At 54.1% G+C, this 22,429-nt stretch overlaps 1 protein-coding gene across 2 annotated transcripts in view; it reads left to right on the top strand.

Moving 5' to 3' along the window:
* Zfhx2 (zinc finger homeobox 2) overlaps window positions 1-17,310 on the top strand; it is a 34,391-nt gene extending 17,081 nt beyond the window's left edge. The window contains exons 2-10 of one of the 2 annotated variants that reach the window (XM_050126154.1): window positions 2,171-4,257; window positions 4,459-4,976; window positions 5,417-5,657; window positions 6,826-6,897; window positions 7,256-7,314; window positions 9,365-9,565; window positions 10,036-10,162; window positions 10,309-13,803; window positions 14,042-17,310. In XM_050126154.1, coding sequence (XP_049982111.1) covers window positions 2,220-4,257; window positions 4,459-4,976; window positions 5,417-5,657; window positions 6,826-6,897; window positions 7,256-7,314; window positions 9,365-9,565; window positions 10,036-10,162; window positions 10,309-13,803; window positions 14,042-15,012 — 7,722 coding nt within the window. In that variant the 5' untranslated portion in view covers window positions 2,171-2,219 and the 3' untranslated portion in view covers window positions 15,013-17,310. The remainder of the gene's footprint in view (window positions 1-2,170; window positions 4,258-4,458; window positions 4,977-5,416; window positions 5,658-6,825; window positions 6,898-7,255; window positions 7,315-9,364; window positions 9,566-10,035; window positions 10,163-10,308; window positions 13,804-14,041) is intronic. The other variant, XM_050126155.1, reaches the window with a different exon arrangement.
* The last annotated feature ends 5,119 nt before the right edge of the window (window positions 17,311-22,429 follow it).

Below are 22,429 nucleotides of genomic sequence, written 5' to 3'. Positions count from 1 at the left end.
CTGCCAGAGTAGTGGGATTATAAGCATGAACCTATCCCCATTGATCCTGAGCCAGGAATTGAGCCCAGGACTTCCTGCATGCTAGACCATCATTCTAGCGGCTAAGCTGTTCCCACCATTTTGGAACCTGGTTACTATCAGTGGCGCCTTTAAACCTTGAGGATTTCTTGGCTTCCTCTTCTCGCTAAGTACAAATGCTGTGAGATGAAGTGAGATACTGGTGCGTGTCTTTAGCTGGTGCCAGGCCCATGCTGTAAAAATACATAGCTGCTGGGACTATGATTACAAGGACTTACTACTAACATGTTTACCTCCAGTTTGGAGAAGAGAGAGCCACAAAGGAGCTACTATCTCCCAACGAGCCAAGGAAATTCCTCTGCCTCAGCATGTCCCAGCCCGTCTAGATCTGGAATGCCCTGGAGAAAGATGTGTGCTAGGGAAAGCAAGAAGACCTCTGACAAGGAGCCAGACCTGAAGGGTTTTCTCAGGGTTCATTCATCTCAAAGATATTTATTAGCATGATGGCACATGCCTGTAGCCCCAGCACTTGGGCAGTCGAGGTAGGAGGATTCAGGGTTATTCTCAGCTACTGGAATGTAAGGCTAGCCTGGGTTATATGAGGACTGGACTGTGTCTGTGAATCATAGAGAAGTAGAAAGCAGATAGAATCCTCATGGAACTAACCCTCCGGAAGGAAAGGAAGGAAGCTGGGCAACGTTTTTCACTAGGCTGTGAAAACTCTGAGGGCCACTCTGCCAAAGGCTCTTGGACAAGGAAGGACCGAGAAAGAGAGGGAGAGGGTGTGGTGGGGAGAGAGGCGGGAAGGCTGCCTGGCTGACCAGTGGTCTAAACAAGGCAGCTCGGGGGAGACTGTGGAAGTGGACTTTCTGGCAGGTAGGACTTTGCAGAGCCCAGAAAGGGACTGCATTTTCTTGAGTGCAATGAGAAACCATTGGTGGAATTTATGTAGAATGGAGTATGATTTACATCTTTTAAAGACAAGTAACAGAGCTGACAAGCTGGCTCACTGGGTAAAGGTGCTTGCTGAAAACGTGACAGCCCGAGTTCTACCCCCAGGACCCACACAGTAGAGAAGAGCTGATTTTCATCTCCACGTGTGTGCCATGGCACACACACACGCGCACACACACACACATGCGCGCGCACACACACACACACAAGTAATTTTCTGAGACAACTATGTGGGAGGGCTAAGGACATAGCTCAATCGATATAGTGTTTTCCTAGAAGTCACAAAGCCCTGGGTTCAATTCCCAGGACTGCGTGAACTAGGCATAGTGATGCACACCTGTAATCCCAGTAGAGGTAGCAAAGAATCACAAGTCCAAGATCGGCCTGGGTTCAATGAGAGCCTGTCTAAAAAGAAAAACAGGAAAGGAAAGGAAAAAGGAAAAGAAAATTATAACCTAAAGTTTATTTTAAAACATTCTGAGCCGGGCGCACGCCTTTCACCCCCAGCACTCCAGAAGCAGGGGCAGGCGGATCGCTGTGAGTTCGAGACCAGCCTGGTCTACAGAGCTAGTTCCAGGACAGGCTCCAGAACTACACAGAGAAACCCTGTCTCAAAAAAAAATAAATAAATAAACATTTTGAAAAGTGGGAAATTGGTGAGGAGACAAATGGAACCAAGACTGCCCCTGAGCTGACGAGTTGACCGGTGGCAGATGAAGGGCTCCTCACAAACCCTTGGCGGGTCTCATAGGTAAAGATGAAGCGATGGCTCTGGCTGTTAGAGGGAGACACCAGACTGAGAAGGCAGGGGTGGAAAAGAGTAGGTTCCTCTGTTAGAGCAGCTAGAAAGGTAACGGTGGCGTGGGCCAAGATGGCGCGGTGGAGGAAGATGGTGGGGGCAGGGTCCGACGCATTCCGGAGCTCGCTGTGGAAATTTGCAGATGGGGTGGACATACCTAAGCAGAAGGATGAGTGGTACCAGCTTTGAGGTTGCAAGACAGAGAGGAAGAGCCAGTTCGGAAATCAATAGTGAGTTCTAATTTTAGGCACGTTAATTTTTTAGGCCTGTTAGACTTCAAGTTGGCATGAGGGCACCTGAGTCTGGTGCTCTGGGAGCATGACAGGACTAGAGAGTCCAGACCTTCGGCCTTGGGGACCCTGGCATCTCATGACATTGCTCTCTCCTTGCCTTCTGCAGGGTCCTGGCTGTCACGCTGACATGAACCCTCAGCGGTCCTCCGTCTACCATGGCTACCCTTAATTCGGCCTCTTCCTCCAGTGCTGTTCCTTCCCCTGGGCATGATGCTCCGTCCCCACCTGCGGACACCTCCTCTAGCACCTCTGATCCTGTCACCAAAGATCCCCCTGATGCCCCCGCCACCTCTGAAAGTGTAAGGTCCTCAGAGCCAGGGGCAGAGCGTCTGGAGTCAGGCTGCGGCCTTGTTCCACCAAAAGAGATTGGAGATCCCCAAGGAGAGCCTGGCTGTGGTCACATCCCACCAAAGGACCTCGGGGTGGAAAAGGAGGAGGAGGGGGAGGAGGAAACGATCCTTCCTTTGGACCTAAGCAACCACTTGTTCTTTGCAGCTGGGGGTAAGGCCTACCTACTGGCCAAGCTGTCAGTGAACTCTTGTTCAGGTGGCAGTGAACTCTTGTTACCAAAGGGCTTCCCCTGGGATGAGGCAAGCGTCCAGGAAGAGCCCAGCCTGCCCCTCCTTGCCCATTTTCCCTCCTCACACCTTACCACTCTTCACATCCAACATGGCTTTGACCCAACCCAAGGCTTTAGCTCTTCTGACCAAATTCTGTCCCATGATACCTCAGTGCCATCTCTGGCTGCCTGTGAGGGAAGGGATGGATCCTTCTGGAGCTACCAGCTGGTTCCAAACCCATCCGAAGATCCCAAAGATGGCCCCATGGGGAGCCAATGGGGAGACCACAGGGCACTGTTCTGGCTCTGCCTTCTGTGCCGCCTGGGTTTCAGCCGGCTCCGGGCCTTCATAGGCCACACACATTCTCATGGAGTGAAGCTGACCCCTGCCCACCACCAGGGCCTGCTGGGCAGCCCGGCCATACTTCAGGAAGGTGATGAAGGTGGCGTGGCCTTCCTAAGCTTTCTGGAACCAAAACTTGCTTGCCCTTCTCCCAAAGTCCCTGACAACAACACAGGGACCGCGGTGACAAACGGAGCCCAGACTGAGGATGGCCCCCCAGAAGCAGACATCCAGGCCCTCGCTCTCCCCACTGAAGAAGTTATGGCCCTCAGTCCACCATCCCCATCCACAGCCCTAACCACCTGGGACCCCAGCCCAACCCAAGCCAAAGAATCGCCAGTATCAAGAGGCGAGGCAGGGCCAGACTGGTTCCCCGAGGGGCAGGAAGAGGATGGAGGGCTCTGCCTCCCACTCAACCAAAGCTCACCCACCTCCAAGGAGGCAGCCACGCTCCCAGCTCCAGTAGGCTCTCCTGAAGACGCCAGTGACCCACCTCAGTCCTGTCGCCTGATTGATGACTACACTCCGGCCCCTGCAGCCTTCCAGGGCCTCAGCCTGTCCAGCCACATGTCCCTGCTACACTCACGCAATTCCTGCAAGACTCTCAAGTGTCCCAAGTGCAACTGGCACTACAAGTACCAGCAGACCCTAGACGTGCACATGCGGGAGAAGCATCCGGAGAGCAACAGTCACTGCAGCTACTGCAGCGCCGGGGGCGCCCACCCCCGCCTCGCTCGCGGAGAGAGCTACAACTGTGGCTACAAGCCCTACCGCTGCGACGTCTGCAACTACTCCACCACCACCAAAGGCAACCTCAGCATCCACATGCAGTCCGACAAGCACCTGGCCAACCTGCAGGGCTTCCAGGCGGGGCCTGGTGGGCAGGGCAGTCCCCCAGAGGCGTCCCTCCCGCCCCCTTCTGTAGGGGATAAAGAGCCCAAAGCCAAATCATCCTGGCAGTGCAAGGTGTGCAGCTATGAAACCAACATCTCCCGAAACCTGCGCATCCACATGACTTCCGAGAAACACATGCAGAACGTCCTCATGTTGCACCAGGGGCTGCCGCTCGGCCTGCCGCCAGGGCTGGTGGGGCCAGGACCTCCCCCGCCGCCGGGAACTACCCCCACCAACCCTCCAGAACTCTTCCAGTACTTTGGGCCCCAGGCCCTAGGACAGCCTCAGACGCCTCTGCCTGGGCCTGGGCTGAGGCCAGACAAGCCCCTGGAAGCCCAGCTGCTCCTCAATGGTCTCCACCACCTTGGAGCACCTTCCCGAAAGTTCCTCACCACTGGTAAGTTCCCCACTCTGCTCCAGCTGCTCCCTGCTGGAGCCTCCCCACAGTTAGCACTCCCCCCCCCCCCCCCCCCCCCCCCCCCCCCCCCCCCCCCCCCCCCCCCCCCCCCCCCCCCCCCCCGCCCGCTTAGGTAAACATGGCTCTCTCTAGTACCCCCATTCACTCTTCCTTAGTCACTAACCTGTCTCTGTCCCCTAGCCCCTGGCAGCCTCTCCCCTGAGACCCATCTGCCACCAAGTCAGCTCCTGGGCTCCTCCTCCGACGGCCTGCCCGCCTCACCATCCCCAGATGACAGCCCACCCGTGAAGGTGTTCCGCTGCCTGGTGTGCCAGGCGTTCAGCACAGACAGCCTGGAGCTGCTGCTTTACCACTGCAGCATAGGCCGGAGCCTCCCAGAGGCCGAGTGGAAGGAGGTAGCCGGTGACACCCACCGCTGCAAACTTTGCTGCTATGGCACCCAGCTCAAGGCCAACTTCCAGCTCCACCTCAAGACTGATAAACACACGCAGAAGTACCAGCTAGCAGCCCACCTTAGGGAGGGGGGTGGAGCCATGGGCACCTCTTCCCCACTGCCCCTGGGGGACGGGGCTTCTTATGGCTCTGTCTCCCTGCTCCACCTGCGCTGCAACATCTGTGACTTTGAGTCCAACAGCAAGGAGAAGATGCAGCTGCACGCCCGGGGGTCAGCCCATGAAGAAAACAGCCAGATCTATAAGGTGAAGTTCAGGCAGAGGGGCCAGGAGAGGGAGGGGACCAGGGTGGAAGGAGGTGCAGAATAGAGAAGTGGTGGAGGAACCCGGGGTGATGGACATGAAGGGTGGGGCTGTGTATGTACCAGGGTAGCAAAGTGTTGGGCAGACCTTGGAGAAAGACCAAAGGACAGTGGACCGTCAGGAGGAAAACAGACTTTATTCAGCTTTTCTGGCATCTCAGTCCAGCCCATCATGTTACCCACAAGTCCAAGAGGCAGAAGCAGAGCGCAGTCGCATACTCGGGAACCCAGGATTGGTGGGAGAAAGAGAAGGAAAGCAGTGATGCATAGGTGGCCGAGAAGGGGAACGGGAGGTTAGCCAGGAAGGCGGTCCGAGAAAGGAGTGTGCCCAGAGATCTGGAGGTGCTCCTTCTACATCTGAGCCGGCCTCTTCCATGGTTCTAGTTTCTCCTGGATATGGAGGGAGCAGAGGCAGGGCCAGAGCTGGGGCTTTACCGCTGTCTGCTGTGTGCCTGGGACACACCTTCCCGCCTAGCCGTGCTACAACACCTGCGCACACCCGCCCACCGCGATGCCCAGGCCCAGAGGCGTCTGCAGCTGCTACAAAATGGCCCAAGCGCTGAAGAAGGCCTCTCGGCTCTTCAGAATATCCTGAGCTTCAGCCATGGGCGGCTCCGAACTCCTGGTGAGGAAGAGGGAACAGAAAAAGACAGAGGCAGGGCGGTAGCAACCACGTGACAGAGGGAGCAGCAAGGGGCCTGTGAGCTACCAACAGCTCGGAGGAAGGTGTGGGGAAGGGATGGGAAGGCAAGATGGGGATGCCAGGAGCAGGGGTTTCCCAGCAAGGAGGGGAGCAAGAGACTCCTGGAGGATGGAGAGAATGGCAGAGATTTGCTGAGTGAAGACCAGGAAGACAGGAGGAAGTGAGGCGGTGATTCTGAGTAGCAGCTAGTGGTTGCGCGGGATGGTAGGCAAAGAGAAAAATCTAAAATATGTTAAATGCTGGGCCAGTCTTGTTGGAAGGAGATGGGCACTGTGGGCATGGTCCAAAGGCAACAGGGATGGGAAGAGGCCCCAACAAGTTTCCCAGCCTCTTCCTGTCTCCTAGGAGGTCTTCAGCCCCAAGGCTGGGCTTAGAGACCCCCTTAGGCAGCAGAGGTTGTTCCAGCAGAGGCCGGGAACAGCCAGCCAGGCGCCATTGATCCAGAGGGTGCAGGAGAAGAGCCTGGAAGGGGCTGTCAGAGGTGGGCATGGGCATCTGGGCTTTGGAGAGGCCAGCGGTGGGTGAGGGCGAGGGCAGGGCAGCAGGAACCAGGAACAGGCAGCATTGACTGGTGCTAATTGAATTGCCAATACGCTGGCTGGAGTTAAGTGCTGGAGGGGCCCAGATCAATAGCTAACGATCCTGGCGCAAGGCTGAATGGAGTTAAGGAACTTTTAACACTTTAATTAGGCTGCCACCGAAAATAAATTCCTACACATCTGTCAGTTCTTACTTGAGTGGTAATGTCCTTGCCCATCGCTCCTGGTCACTGCAGCCGCCGCCGCTTCATTCAGCATTTGCAGGGCCCCTCCCACGACACTTTTGGGGTTTCCCCTTTCCAGGGTCAGGCAGGCCAGGAGGCCAAGTTTAGTCCAGTCCTGTTGTGGGGCTTGTTGCTAGGGATGGGGTGTTAGGCTTGCCCCGCTGTTCCACTGTGTCTCTCCTGGCGGCTTTTCATTCTTCCCTGCCTCCTGGTTTACTCATCCATTCCTTCACCAACTGGCTGCTGGTCCTGCTTCCTCTGCCCTGAGTCCTCCCTCCTTCCCCAGTGTTCATGGCGCTGTGCTGACTCTGTCTCCACCCCACACAGGGAAGACTGATCCCCCCTCATCTAAGCCACCCACTTCTGAGAAAGATGCCCAGAACAAGACAGAACAATTGGGTGAGCCTCTGATCTGTCTCCCCCATCCAGTTTGCTGTGTATCCTGGGATGTTCATGGAGTCCTTCAGAAGCCCAGGCACCCCAAAAGACCTCCTTCCCAGAAGGAGCAAAATTGCTCAGAGAAAAGAAAGGGCAAACAGGCTGTGGTGGCCCAGGCATCTCCCTGCCCCCTATGAAGACCCAGCCCTGGCTAACCCAGAAGCCCTCCCTGCCAGGCCCCACCCAACTGCTGAGTTTCTTGCCCGTTCTCCATTCTCTGAAGCCTGCTTCCCACCCTGAAAGCTCTATGGTAGTAGGGGCTATGCAGGAAGGGGGAGAATTAAAGGGGTCCTTTAACCTCCTCTCCTCTCACCCTCAGCTTCTGGAGTGACAGAGGACAGAACTGGCCCTTCCACAGACAGTGCCAACCAGATCACGGTCAGAACTGGGGTAACTGGGATGATGAAGGTGGGGGCCTGGCTTTACTGAGATCTTGTACTCTAAACCAGTGGTTCTCAACCTGAGGGTTGCCACCCCTTGGGTCATCTGAAGCCATTATTATTCATTACGGTAGCAAAATCACAGCTATGGTCTAAAACAAAAATCGTTTTATGGTTGGGGCACCGTAGCATGAGGACCTATAGTAACCAGCATTGGGAAGGTTGAGAACCACTGTTCTAAAGGCTTCTATTGAGCTTGTGGCTATTTTATCTCAGAATCTCACATGGGAATTTCTACCGAGGGCCAGTTCTGTATGTTCTGCACCTAAGGCGGAAACCTGCCTGTGAGCGTGAACACAGAGGGTGTGACAGGAAGGAGTGGTGGGAACTTGGGGAAAAGAGGGAGCAACTGGAAGGATGCAGGAGACGGGGAGGGAAGCCTGGCGGGGTGGGAAGAGCAATGCAGAACACAAGAGCAGTCCCATAGGACTACGGGAGGATGTTGTTCCTTCCTTCAGGGAGCCGTAAGCTGGAAAGAACCGTCCTGGCACCCCCTTCCTAAGAGTAGAGGCACCCAACAAGCCGCTCATCGACAGGCAGTCCCACAAACCTCTGAGCTTCAGGACCTGGACATGAAAGGACTCAGGAGCAATCTGGCCTTGTGATCTCTGTGTCGGTTCTGAGGAGATCCCAAGTCTGTGGTCTTGAGATGCCATCCTGGGCCTCACAGCTCCCCAGACTCCACTGCAGCATGTAGGGATACCTCAGTCCTCAGTTTCTCTTCCTCCCAACTCCTCTCAGCAGCCTGTGTGTTACAGGACCTGTCATTAATATGAGCACCTCGGTGCAGGCCTAGGAACGTGCAGAGCAGCAGGAGGAGGTGGGCCAGAGAGAGAAGCAAAATGCCCACTCAGGTGACAGCAGGCCTCTAGTGCCTCCCTCTCCCCGAAGGTCTAGACCACAATGCGCTGAACAACCAGAATTTCCCTGGGCCGGCCTGGGGCTGGAGAGCTGGCTCAAGCAGTAAAGAGCACTGATTGCTCTTCCAAAGAACCCAGGCTCAATTCCCAGCACCCACATGGCACAGCTATCTGTAACCCCCGTTCCAGGGGATCTGACACCCTCACACAAACATGCATGCAGGTGAAACACCAATGTACATCAATAAATAAAGCCAGGTGGTGGCACACACCTTTAATCCCAACACTTGGGAGACAGAGGCAGGTGTATCTCTGTGACTTCAAGGCCAGCCTGATCTACAGAGTCAGTTCCAGGACAGCAAGGCCTATACAAAGAAACCCTATCTCGAAAAACAAAAAAAGAAAACAAACAAACAAAAATAATAAAGGAAGAAGAAGAGGTCATGAGCTGGGCAGTGGTGGCGCACACCTTTAATTCCAACACAGAGACAGGTGAAACTGTGTTGGAGGCCAGCCTGGTCTACAGAGCAAGTTCCAAGACAGCCAGGGCTATACAGAGAAACCCTGTCTCAAAACAAACAAACAAAAGAAAACCCAAAACAAGCAAACAGAAAGAAGTGGTGAAAGGGAAAGAGAATGGGGTGCAGCTGAGCCTGAGAGAGAGGAGTCAGCTGCAGGGCAAAGAGATAGGACCCCTCTGTAGATGTTCAGAACCTGGAAGAAGCACAATAGGCTGGGGTAAGGGAGGACCGGGTCTGAAAGTGTTCAGAGGAAAGGAGGTATTTCACAGCAAAGACAGGCAGTGGGGTAGGGGTGAGAGCCAGACTCAGGGCAGAGGCTAGTATCGGGCCATCTGCCGGCTGGAAGACTGGCGAGGATATCCAGGGGGAAAGACACACCAGAAGGAAGGCAGAACCCGGGGTGGAAGGAGGGGAGCTGACAGAGAAGAGAGTCAAAATAGCAGTCTAGGCTAGGCCTTTGTCCTAGCCCAGCACAATTGCCAGCTTCCAGGACTGGTTGTCTCCTGAGGACGGAGATGGGGAGAGTGTTGCATTGAATCCTAGTGACTGTGAAATAGTGGGTCCCCCCTCTTCCCTGACTTCTCCACCACCCATATGTATTCCCCAGGTATACTGCTGTCCATATTGCAGCTTCCTGAGCCCAGAGTCTGACCAGGTGAGGGTTCATACACTCTCCCAGCATGCTGTGCAGCCCAAGTACAGGTGCCCACTCTGCCAGGAACAGCTGATGGGCCGGCCTGCCCTACACTTCCACCTCAGCCACCTTCACAACGTGGTGCCCGAGTGTGTTGAGAAGCTGCTGCTTGTGGTGAGTGCAGGCCGAGGGAAAATGGTCTTAAGGTCCTGCCAGGGCAGTGTGGGAAGAGAGGAAGAGGCAGCAATATCCAGGCCAGTGTGCTGGGGGTAGGATGTGAAGAAAATCGCATTCTAGAGAGTTGACGTGGGAAAATAAAGTTGGTGGGGTGGCTCTTAGCACCTAGTTGACTTTACTCCTAGAGAAGACAACTATGTATTACCCTCACTTCCACTAAATCCTGAAAAGAGTTGTTAAAACTAGGTAAGATACTTTTAGTCTGGGGACGGGGGTGAGGGCAGCTAGCTACCCAGTCTCTCAGCCAAAGAAGAGCATCAATTTTGGGGGAAGATTTGTCTAGACAGGACATTGGATCCAGGGGAAGAGAGCTTGGCACAGATACGGGTGCAGAATAAATGGATCAGGAATAGCAGTAGGGAGCAGCGGATAATGATGGAAAACCACCAGGATTTCCTACGTTACAGGCCACAACCGTAGAGATGACCTTTGCAACCAAAATGCTGCCTGGACTCACACCAACCCCTGTGGAAGATGGCCTAGAACGCCCCACTCCTGGCCCAGAGCCCACTTCCAGCAGAGATCAGGGAGCAGGTAAGGAAGGGTTCAGCATACCTCCCAAAATGGCAGAAAAAGGGATCAAGGGGTTCTGAAGACAACTGGCATCTAGTCAGGGGCTTTGGATAGCCAACGGTTGGAGCTCAGCTTGAACACCGTTCTTCCTCCCCTGTCTCCTGTAGAGAGCTCTAACCTGACCCCAGAGGCCAGCCCAGATCCTCCTGAACCTCCCCCGGCACCAGTCGAGGGCCCAGAGCAGCCCTCAGGAAGCCCTGAGCAGCCCTCTTCTCCAGTCTCATCTCCGGCCCCTCAGCTCGATGCCCAGGCTGAAGAAGTGGCTGCTCCACCAGCCATGGCTGAAGAGGAAGAAGGAGCCATGGGGGAACCCCGCTCTGCAGAGCCATCCCCAGCTGACTCTCGCCACCCGCTGACCTATCGGAAGACCACCAACTTTGCCCTGGACAAATTTCTTGACCCTGCTCGCCCCTTTAAGTGTACTGTGTGTAAGGAGTCCTTCACCCAAAAGAACATCCTCTTGGTTCACTATAATTCTGTCTCCCACCTTCACAAGATGAAGAAGGCTGCCATTGACCCATCATGCCCTGCCCGAGGAGAGGCTGGCATCCCCCCACCCACCAGCGCTACATCAGACAAACCCTTCAAGTGCACAGTCTGCCGAGTGTCCTACAACCAGAGCTCCACCCTAGAGATCCATATGCGATCGGTTCTGCACCAGACTCGCTCCAGGGGGGCCAAGACTGATGCCAAGACTGAAGGACCGGAGCGCAGCCAAGAAGAACTCAAGGAAGGCGAGACTGAGGGTGAGGTGGGCACTGAGAAGAAAGGCCCCGACCCCAGTGGCTTCATGTCTGGACTGCCCTTCCTGTCTCCACCACCCCCTCCCTTGGACCTGCACCGGTTCCCGGCCCCCCTCTTCACCCCCCCAGTCCTGCCCCCCTTCCCTCTGGTTCCAGAATCACTGCTCAAGCTCCAACCGCAGCAGCTGCTGCTGCCCTTCTACCTCCATGACCTCAAAGTGGGGCCCAAGCTGGCACTAGCCAGTCCTACACCCATGCTGTCCCTACCGGCTGCCACCCCGCCTCCTCTTCCCGCACCCCCCAAGGCTGAGCTGCCTGAGCAGGAATGGGAGCGGCCCCTCATAGCTGAAGAGGGGAATGAAGCAGGGCCCTCTTCACCACCCCACACATCGCCCAACGATGCTGCCCGCACAGCAGCCAAAGCCCTGCTAGAAAATTTCGGCTTTGAGTTAGTCATTCAGTACAATGAAGGGAAGCAGGCAGTGCCCCCTCCCCCAGCACCTCCTCCCCCAGAGTCTCTGGGGGGCGGAGACAAGCTGGCCTGCGGGGCCTGTGGGAAACTCTTCTCCAATATGCTTATCCTCAAGAGTCACGAGGAACACGTTCACCGCCGCTTTCTGCCCTTTGAGGCTCTGAGCCGATACGCCGCTCAGTTTCGGAAGAGCTATGACAGCCTGTATCCACCCCCAGTAGAGCCCCCCAAACCTCCAGATGGGTCCCTGGAGTCACCTCCCCAGATAGGCCCACCTTTCATGATTCCAGAGCCTGAGGTAGCGGGGATCCACGCTTCTGAGGAGCGAAGCCTGGCAGGAGGACACTGGCCCCTGGAGGAAGACGACGGCTCTCGAGGCAGTCTTCCTCACACGGTGCCTGCAGGCCGCCGCTTCTCCAGAACCAAGTTCACTGAATTCCAGACCCAAGCCCTGCAGTCCTTCTTCGAGACCAGCGCCTACCCCAAGGATGGAGAGGTGGAGCGACTGGCAAACCTCTTGGGTCTGGCTAGCCGTGTGGTGGTCGTGTGGTTCCAGAACGCCCGCCAGAAAGCCCGCAAAAATGCCTGTGAGGGCGGGTCTGTGACCGCTGGGGGGTCCTCTGGGGGGGCCTCCGGCTGTAGGCGCTGCCATACCACCTTTGCCTGTGTTTTCGAGTTAGTTCGGCACCTCAAGAAGTGCTATGATGACCAGCCTCCTGAGGAAGAGGAGGAGGCAGAGAGAGGGGAAGAGGAAGAAGAGGTAGAAGAAGAAGAGGCGGAAGAGCAGAACCCCGAACCTGCCGCTAGGCAAGGTGGCCCATCACCAGAACATGCAGATGTGGAGGACCCAAGCCAAGTTGAGCCAGCAAGGCCTGAAGGCAAAGAAGAGCCTGAGGGGAAGGCACCCCCATCCCCTGCCACCCACACCTGTGACCAGTGTGCCGTTTCCTTCCCCAGCCAGGACCTCCTGACTGCTCACCACAGACTGCATTTCCCACCGTGTGCGGCGCAGCCTAGCGCGCCACCGCAGCTCCTCGATCTGCCCCTGCTGGTGTTCGGGGAGCGGAACCCCGTAGTATCAGGCACCTCCTCAGTGACAGGGACACCCCTCAAGCGGAAGCATGACGATGGCAGTCTGTCTCCCTCAGGCAGTGAAGCAGGGGGTGGAGGAGAGGGTGAACCCCCCAAAGACAAGCGCCTGCGCACCACCATCCTGCCCGAGCAGCTGGAGATCCTCTACCGCTGGTACATGCAGGACTCCAACCCCACGCGGAAGATGCTGGACTGCATCTCTGAGGAGGTGGGGCTCAAGAAACGAGTAGTGCAGGTCTGGTTCCAGAATACCAGGGCCCGAGAGAGGAAAGGCCAGTTTCGAAGCACCCCAGGGGGAGTAGCTGGGTCAGCGGTGAAACCCACTGTTACACCCACCCCAGCACCCTTCCCCAAATTCAACCTCCTGCTGAGCAAGACAGAAGATGATCCTGGGAAGGAAGCCCCAAAGAGAGAAGCCCCTGCTTTCCCTTACTCCACAGTCACCCCTGCAGCCGGGCCTCTATCATTCCTGCCACCTGGGACACCTGGGAAAGAGGCCACTGTACCAACACCAGAGCCCCCTGTACCCCTCCCAGTTCCCGCACTCAGTGAGGATGAGGGCCCAGAGGAACCGTCTAAAGCGTCTCCAGAAAGTGAGGCTTGCAGTCCCTCTGCAGGAGACCTGAGTGATTCATCTACTTCCAGCCTGGCCGAACCAGAGTCCCCGGGGGCTGGAGGGACCAGTGGGGCACCAGGAAGTGGGTCTGGAGTTCCAGATGCAATGGGGCAGCGGCGATACAGGACCCAGATGAGCAGCCTGCAGCTGAAGATCATGAAAGCCTGCTACGAAGCCTACCGCACCCCTACAATGCAGGAGTGCGAGGTGCTGGGGGAGGAAATCGGACTGCCCAAGAGAGTCATTCAGGTCTGGTTCCAAAATGCTCGGGCCAAGGAAAAGAAAGCCAAACTGCAGGGGACAGCACTTGCAGGGAGCGCGAGCGGCAGCGGCAGCGAGGGCGCCTTGGCGGCCCAGCGCACCGACTGCCCCTACTGCGATGTCAAGTATGACTTCTATGTCTCTTGTCGAGGCCACCTCTTTTCTCGTCAGCACCTGGCCAAGCTTAAGGAGGCCGTCCGAGCCCAGCTGAAGAGTGAAAGCAAGTGCTACGACTTAGCCCCAGCACCCGAGGCCCCACTCGCTCCTAAAGGGCCGCCCGCCCCCGCGCCGCCCGCTACCACTCCTGCCTCTGTGCCCCTGGGGCCTTCCCCGACCCTGCCTCGCCTGGCTCCTGTCCTCTTGCCTGGCCCAACTCTGGCCCAGCCACCACTCGGAAGCATGGCTTCTTTCAGTTCAGGTGAGCTGGGGAGGCTGGGAGGAACTGGACTTGAGAGAGAGGGCACTCTAATATAAGCCCCTCCTTTCCTGCTTGGCTCTCCCCCACACAGTGATTCTTGCTGCAGGCTCTGGGAAAAAAAGGAGAGTAGAGAGCGAAGGCCGCTGGGTAGGGGGAGGGATGAGTGTGCATTTACAGTGGTCTGGAGCAGGAAGGTCGAAAAGGAGTAACCCTTCATCACCTCCTTTCATCTTCCTAGGCCCTGCAGCCTCCTCAGGCCTCCTTGGCCTCGCCTCTTCAGTCCTGCCTGCTACCACAGTGGTCCAGACTGCTGGTCCAGGCCGCCCCTTACCTCAGAGACCTGTGTCCAACCAAACCAACAACAGCTCTACTGACCCTACCCCTGGCCCAGCTACTGATCCCTCAGGAGACAAAGTCTCTGGTGAGCGAAAGCCAGTTGCAACCCTTTCCAACTCCTCCACTGATGCCCTCAAGAACCTGAAAGCGTTGAAGGCCACTGTCCCAGCCCTGTTGGGGGGGCAGTTCCTGCCGTTCCCATTGCCCCCTGCAGGCGGGGCAGCACCACCAGCTGTCTTTGGTCCTCAGTTACAAGGGGCCTACTTCCAACAGCTTTACGGCATGAAGAAGGGGCTATTTCCCATGAACCCCGTGATACCTCAGACCCTCATTGGGCTGCTCCCCAATGCCCTCCTCCAGCCACCACCTCAAGCCCCTGAGCCTACAGCCACAGCACCCCCAAAGCCTCCTGAGCTGCCGGCTCCTGGGGAAGGGGACAGCAGTGAGGCTGACGAGCTGCTGACAGGCAGCGCGGGCATCTCCACCGTGGATGTTACTCACCGCTACTTGTGCCGTCAATGCAAGATGGCATTTGACGGCGAGGCCCCAGCTACTGCCCACCAGAGATCCTTCTGCTTCTTTGGGCGGGGTTCTGGGGGTTCCATGCCGCCCCCATTGCGGGTGCCTATCTGCACCTACCACTGCCTGGCCTGTGAGGTGCTGCTGAGTGGGCGTGAAGCCCTGGCCTCGCATCTGCGCTCCTCAGCCCACAGGCGCAAGGCAGCCCCGCCCCCAGGAGGCCCTCCCATCACCGTTACCAACAGCGCCACTGCTGTCCCGGCTGCTGTGGCTTTTGCCAAAGAGGAAGCAAGATTACCTCACACGGACCCCAACCCAAAAACTACTACTACCTCTACACTTCTAGCTTTATAAACAGAAAAACCAAGATGGGGCAAGAGAGGGCCTTAGGGTTCCCTCACCCCAACCGTCAGCTCTGCCCACCTCATGGGAGTCTGTCAATTCCCACCTTCAGTGGGCTTCACACACCCCACCTCCAGCAGAGTCCTGCCTCCTCCCCATCCCGCAGACAGTCTGACCCCCCTTGCAGATGCACCCCACCTTGTCACACATGTCTACTTCCTTCCCACTGAGTTCCCAGCCCTCTTCCCCTGTAAACACATCCCGTTTTCCATACTGTTATACTGACTGAGAAAACGCCAAAAGAAAGAAAAGAAGAAGAAAATGAAAACCCAAGACAAAAGGGCGGTGGGAAAAAAATCAACTTTGCCGCCCCCCTCTTCTTGCCCCTTGTCCAGAGCACAGACTGCTCACAAACTCCAAAAACCCACTTGGTTCCTAAGGTTGGAGCCTGGGATGGGCAGGGAGCCCATAAAACTAACCAAACTGGAGGCTGTCAGGGGGAGAAGCGCCCCTGTTCACTCTCCCCATTTCCCTCCCTCCTGACCCTCTCCTCACCTGAAGGAACCCTTGCGGCCTGGACTCCTGCTGAAGCAGCTGCTAGGGACCCCTCTACCCACCCTCACCCCATACCCTGGAAACTGCAGTAGCTTTTTCTCAAAGGCTTTAAACACAAAGATCCTCTCAGCAGCTGTGGGCCTGCCCCGTGCCCTAGCCCTGCCGAGGGCAGTCCAGCCTCCGGGGATCACACTGCCCACCCATGGCAAATCCAAAGTTCTTTTTAAAAACAAAACTGAAACACACCAAATAAACAAGCGCAAGAGAGAGTGTGCACATGCACGAGAGAGATGGAGAGACCAGAGGAATGAAGTAAAGAAAAACAAAAACTGATTATACAGAGAGAGAAAAGAAAACTCCCATCAAACAAGTAGTTTGGGTTTTTTTTGTTGTTTTTTGGGTTTTTTTTTTGTTGTTGTTTCATTTGTTTATGTTTTGTTTTACTGTTTGTGTCCCCCCACCCCCATTTGAGAGGTTCTTGCAGTCTGAGCACTAATGCCTCTAAGTCCTTACTGGATCTGCCGGACCAGAGGCAGTGTAGCCTTCCCCTGGCTGTGCCTGGCCTCAGCAGGACTAGGAACACAGAGATGAGCCCTGTCCCCTGAGGTGAACGTGTTGTCGGGACACCTAGATCTCATTCTCAGTGTAGGAGTCGTGGCCACCCCGGGAAGAAGAGCATGGCGGGGGGGGGGGGCGCACAGGGGAGGGCGGGCAGTCCTGGTTTCTGAAGTCAGGATGTGCATCCCTTTTGTCTGTCCCTTTTCTCCTTTCTGTCTTCCTCCCCAGGGCCTCTGGCATGTTTCTGATGGTCCGGAACCTCCTTTGCCATTGCAGGCTCCCCTGCTCCCCATCTGCTTTTTCTCCTCTTACTCCTCCGCCCTCTCCCTTGCTCCTCCAGCTCAGCCCAGCCCCCCATTAGTCAGCATCCACTGGAGGTGTTGCCCAGAGTCTGCCTGTCTGCCAGGCAGAAGGCCCTGTGAGAAGATGTGTACGAAGTGGGGTCCCCTAAGCACAACATGCTCTCCAGGGGATACAGTAGGAGGGCAGTGTCCCGGGGACACTTCCCACACCCAGTCTTACCTCATGTGTGACCAGCAGGGGGTAATTTTGGCAATTCCCAAATCTAGCCCAAATGGCACAGGATAGGTTTACTAGATATTTTGTTTTAGCAAAGAAAAGCCTGCAAAATTTCCTACACCCTCCAGCTGTTTCGTTTCTCCCCTTAACTCTGAGGAGCCCCCCCCCATACATTAGTTGCCCATTTGATATGTGTCCGCCTGCCCTAGAACTAAGCTTCTGCAGGGTCCCCCAGCCACACAGCAACACTAAAGCGACGGTTTATGTGCAGAAAGGGAGAAGCGGGCAGGGTCAGCTGAAATCCTTAGTTCTCACATATTCTGATTCTTCAACTTCTGTGTCATTCACTTTGAAAGCTAAGACACTTTTAGCTCCAGTCAGTTGAGGGTAGGATGAAACCAGTTCTGTTAATACCAAAAAGGCCAGTTCCTAGAAAAATTAGCCCGTGGTGGTCTGGTCCCTGCTGCCAGCATCTCTCTCACAGCCCACATACCCAGCCCCAGACTTCTCTCTCACTTGTTCAAATTCTATGTATAAAAGTATTTTCTTAGCAGCATGTGTATGAGGAAAAAAGATTTTTTGGATTTTTTTTTTTTTTTTTTAACTCTGCTTTCTGGGAATGTGACTTGTGTATAAAAGCTAAAAAAAGAAAAAGAAAGAAAAGAAAAAGAAGGAACTTTAAAGAAAATCTTGGTAAACCTCTGCCTTGGGATAATTAGAGGTGTTGTGTCATGCGTTCTAGCCTGGTTAGGTTGGAGGAAGTCTGAACTATGGATGGTTTGACCAAGGGTTACTGTGGCCAGAAACTCCTTCTCCTTGTGCCTTCTTACACCAAAACACGGTGGCCTGGGACACACCAGGTAGTCACAGCAGTAGACAAAAATTTCCTGAGTAACTGTACTTTCCCAGGACCCTTGGAGCTGTTGATAGGCCAGTCACCAGGATCCCCAGAGAGCACCAGTCTGCAGTCTTTCTCGGCACTCTCCTCTGGCCACACCAACAGCAACACTACCCCTCCACCACACACCGGTACACACTAGGGGGCCTGGTGTCTGAAGAATACTGGAGGTGACCATCGAGTCAGCAGGATCTTGTGGAATAACAGATGAAAGGCAAGCAAGGCAATACCGGCAAATGCATCTGCCTGTCTGCTAAGCAAGCTTGAACTAGGCCCTCATAAGCCGGGTCCACCCTGGCTCCAGATGTCTAACATACACAATTCTAAAGAAACACCAAACCAGGTTCCTTCTTACTCCAGAGTCATTGCTGGGAGGCAGGAGGTGCAAATGATCTTGCCTGTCTTTGCTCAAGGTACTCAGTCCTCAACCAGAAAAAAAAAAAAAAAAAAGCAAGGTTTGCTGGATGAACATGGGAAATCTGAAGCCTTAGTAGCCAGATAGTATAGATATGCAGCCAGATCATCGAAAAACTGGTTCTTACCCCAAACCTCTAGCCCTGGGGTGAACTTACAGAAGCAAAAGCCGGTTACTCTAGGCATGATAGCACGGGCTGCTGCTTTCTTTCTGTTCCTTAGTGTCAGACAGGATCACCAAGTTCTCATCACCCTGCTATCTGGTTTTTTCATCCCTATAAAAATATTCACATAAGAGACTGGGTATGGTAGAGGACACCTTTTGTCCCAGCACTCAGGAGACAGAGGCAGATGGATCTCTGTGAGCCCAAGGCCAGCCTGGTGTACAAAGAGGATTCCAGGCCAATTAGGGCTATGCAGTGAGACCCTGTCTCAAAAAGCCAGAATAATAACAATTTACATATGAAATGGAAGCAGAGTTCTGTGTATAGCACCCCTCCAACAAAACAAGTCCATCCTCAGGAGGACCTCAGTCGAGGTCTGCAGAGAGATGCGCGCACTTGCACACAGAGAGAGAGAGAGAGAGAGAGAGAGAGAGGCTTAAATTGAACAACAACATGCCCCAAGATAACCTTCATTCCATTAAGAAGCAGTACTTTCTAGGAACTGAGGTTGCAGGCTAGCAGAAGGGCTCTTGCCTCTAAACACTTCACGTGTGCTAATTGTCCTCATGTTAATAGAAACAGAAAAAGTTCACAAAACAGGAAGTCTCAGGAAAATGTACCCAGTGTCCATTAGCACTGAAACTATTAACTCATGAGGGAGAGGCCAGAAATGATTGTCATCTACAGCTGCGAGAGGCAGACGAGAAGTCAAGAAAACTTCGGAAAACTGTCCGAAATCAGGTGGGCTGGGCTGGGGCTCTGTTACAGGAAGGACTGGAATTGAGAAGGGGGGGGGATGCATCTCAAAAACTGGTCAGAAACCTGGAGCTCTAAGGCCACCGTTTCTAGGAGACTGAATTGGGAAGGAAGACCACAGTACTATGGCAGCAGTCACCACGGCATAAGGGCAGTAGCCGCAGGAACAGAGCCTACAGGAGGAGCGTGGATACAATACACAAAGATGAAACTCTGAGAGGGGACACTGAGGAAGGTTAGACCAAGTCTGTTAAGTTTGAAGAAGAGAAGAGCAACGCGAGGGAACACGCCTCTTGGAAGACCCTACACCTTTTGTGGAAGTAGGGATCAAATCCAGGGCCCCAGGAACATGAAGCAGGTGCTCTTCCACTAAACCACACCCCTCCACTTCCACACACCACCACCCCCACTTTTTTTTAAAATATAGGGTCTCATGTAGACTAAGTTTAACTCTCTGTGTAGCCCAGGATGACCTGGAACTCTGGGTCTTCTGGCCTCCATGCCTGAGTTAGAGGCAAGCACAACTGACCCCCTTTTTCTTTTTTAATTTTTAATAAATTCATTCTTTTGAGATGAATTTGAATTGAGAGCACTTGCTCTATAGCTCAAACAGCTCTTAAGCTCCAGATCTTCCTGCCTAAGCCTCCTGAGCAGCCGAGGTCACAGGCCTGTGCTTCTAGGCCCGGGGGGAAGACACCACACTTTGCAAAAACATAACATCGAGTGACAAAACTAGGTGACTCAATTGTATGCCCACCCTGTGACTCCCCTTGATAGAGAAGGAGCCAGCTAATTCTCTAAGCAAAACACAAACAGAGATTAGATAGATAACATTGCCTGACAATGTGAAATGGGTTTCCAGAAACTTCCCAGTGACAGAGGGGTCTGACCAGAAGTTAGTGGAGAAGCAGGCTGAGTGTTCCTAGGTAGAACAGAAAGAGGCTGGGCCTGTTGAGGAGATTGGGGAAAGCCTTACCCAGCCATCCAGAGTCTTCCCTACAAAAACCTTCAAAAACGGGCGGTCAGTAGGAGCTCACTTTGCTCACATCTGTACATCTGTGGTTCTTTTCTAACAATACCAAAGCCTGCACAACATCCTCACTGAACCCGAAGAAGGCCCACACTGGGCATATCCCAGCAAACGACTCGGGCAACAGCGGCACTTGTCTGCAAGATGTGGGGATTTGCCAATACTGCTGTGGGTCCAGCCTTGTACAATGCTGACCCTACATCACAACCCAGGTCTCCAAGAGACAGGGGAGGAGCAGGACCTCTCTTCCCCCACAAAATCCGTACAGATCTCATGGGGACACAGAGAACATCAGTCAGTGCTCTGATCTCATGGTTCTCGATGAGAAGATTTGAGAAACATATGGCAGCCAGTACTTAGAACTGGGAGGAGAAGGAAGTGGGGCCTTGAAAATGTTATCAAGGTGGGGGCGGGGGTCTTCTGTAATAACTTCTGTCGATTGCAATCACCGTGCTAACAAGTTACACGCCCTAACTGGACCTCACAACTCTCTGCTGCTTACCGGCTACCCTCACTCAGCACGAATATGCACATATTCCACAACATATATATCGCCGGTTTGCCATGAACAATGGTCAAGGAAAAACAGAGGTACAAAGACAAGAAAGATTCAAATGAGACCGACTGCCCTCCAAAATGAATGCCAAGTCATGGAACAGTCTGTCAGAAAGTTTATCCACCTACAACATGGTTACCTGAGTGTTTGTTTAAAATATATCCTAAGATTAGTCTAGGGGTACAAGCCTGTAATCCCACCTTCTAGAGTGGCTGAGTCAGGAGGTTCACATATTCAAGATAGCCTGGACTACAGAGTTAGTTCAAGGCCAGCCTTGAGCTTAGCAAGACCCCATCTCAAAATAAAAAGCAAAAAGGGAACCTAACTCAATGATAGAGTGTTCGCCTATCACGCACAAGCCCTGGGTTCAATTCCTACTACCATAAATCATAGTTAAGTGTACATTTCTGAGCCCCATTGCCATGCCAAGTGAATCAGAAACTCCTGCTGAAATGATCTTAGCTGCTGGCTAAGAGATGCTGTCCTAGCGTGCCCAGTCCCAGTTCTCCAGTCCCAGAACAACTCTGCTATGCCGGAGGCTCCCACACAGTGGCTACCATCACTTCAGGTTTTTCCCCTTTAGTGCTGGAGATTGAGCCTAAGGCCTCACACATGCTAGGCCAGCGCTCTACCACTAAGCTTTGCCCAATTCGATTTTCTCCTCCTCAGATATATCATCCTCATTACCTGGACAAACACCTTCAACCTTCCGGTCTGCTAGAATCTGATGGTATCATGTGCTTACGGCGGCTTCTGTCTTAACAGCAGAAAACAGTTCTTAAGCACCGTCCACTCACCGTGCTGACCGAAGACCTCTTGCTTTCTCTTCTCCTGTGGAAACCCTGCTTCTTCTGAAACTGCCGTCCACTTCCAGAGATGTCAAGATCAGAACTCCCCCAGCCCAAGCGCAGCTCCGCCCAGGATGGACTTCCTATGAGCAGGCCTTATCTCTTAGAGCCAGCTTGTCTCTCTGACTTTACCCACAGCCACAGTTTTCTCCAGATTGTCCAGAATGAAGGCCTATAGCCTCTGCCTACCCAGGAATTGGGGAAATCCAGTGCTACTGAGGACTCTTGCATAGGGCAGCTTAAAGTTAAAAATTTCAGGGGCTGGAGCATGTCACCACAGGTGCTGGAGGAGATTGTCCTTCAAAGCAACGCCTTCTCTCTCACCGTCATTGCTGGGCCCTGGCCTCCTTCCAAGCGTAGATTTCAAAAACAGAACTTAGTCTGGTCCTATTTGAGATGCCACTGGGAAATCCCTAAACATAAAATCGCAGTCTTTGTAGAAGTCCCGGGTATCCTGTCTACCTATGTCTCACCTCTCCAGTTCTAGAGTGCTTCTCATTCTTCCAAAGGACAGGGGACTAGTTCATCTCAAGCAGAGATCAGCAGGAAATACACAGGTAAAACCCAGTCACTCCCTAACAGCCAAGCCTGAGGTCTGTCTCCTTCCACTCTTTTTGGGACTGTCTGAGTAACCGCTTAGCTGCCAAGTCTCTGTCCAGGCCCTTTTACCCTGCCTTTTTATTTCCTGCCCTAGCTGCCCAGAGAAGTCCACAGTCACTGGCTTCAGATGTGGCTGTAGACAATGTCCCGTCCCTCTGTACTCCAGATTCCTTTGCCTAGCTGCTCAAAAACAGTATAGTGCCATTTACATCCCCTTCTTGGGGTTAGAAAGACATGAGAGTCACGTTCAGAAAGCAGCAGAGGTGAGAATAGCGAATGGGGCTTCGGTCCGTCTGTGAAGGGTACCTCATATGCCGTTTCCCAACATGGAGCTCCACCCAGCCTGGCACCGCCATGCACACGGCCCCTCTCCCTCATTGCCGCCAAGCGGTATCTTGAACAAGTTTGGCGGCTTTGGGTTTGCCGCAGTGCCAGACTCTGAGTCACTGGTCACATGCCAATGCAATACTGCCAATTGTGGCAGCATCTACTTGGTTGGGTGCCAAGCAGTAGGACCCAGATGGTGATGAT

Source organism: Alexandromys fortis, unplaced genomic scaffold (assembly GCF_014885135.2).
Source record: "Alexandromys fortis isolate MF-2015 unplaced genomic scaffold, M_Fortis_MF-2015_v1.1 scaffold_258, whole genome shotgun sequence".
Lineage (NCBI taxonomy): Eukaryota > Metazoa > Chordata > Mammalia > Rodentia > Cricetidae > Alexandromys > Alexandromys fortis.
This window is presented reverse-complemented; position numbering and strand designations above follow the sequence as displayed.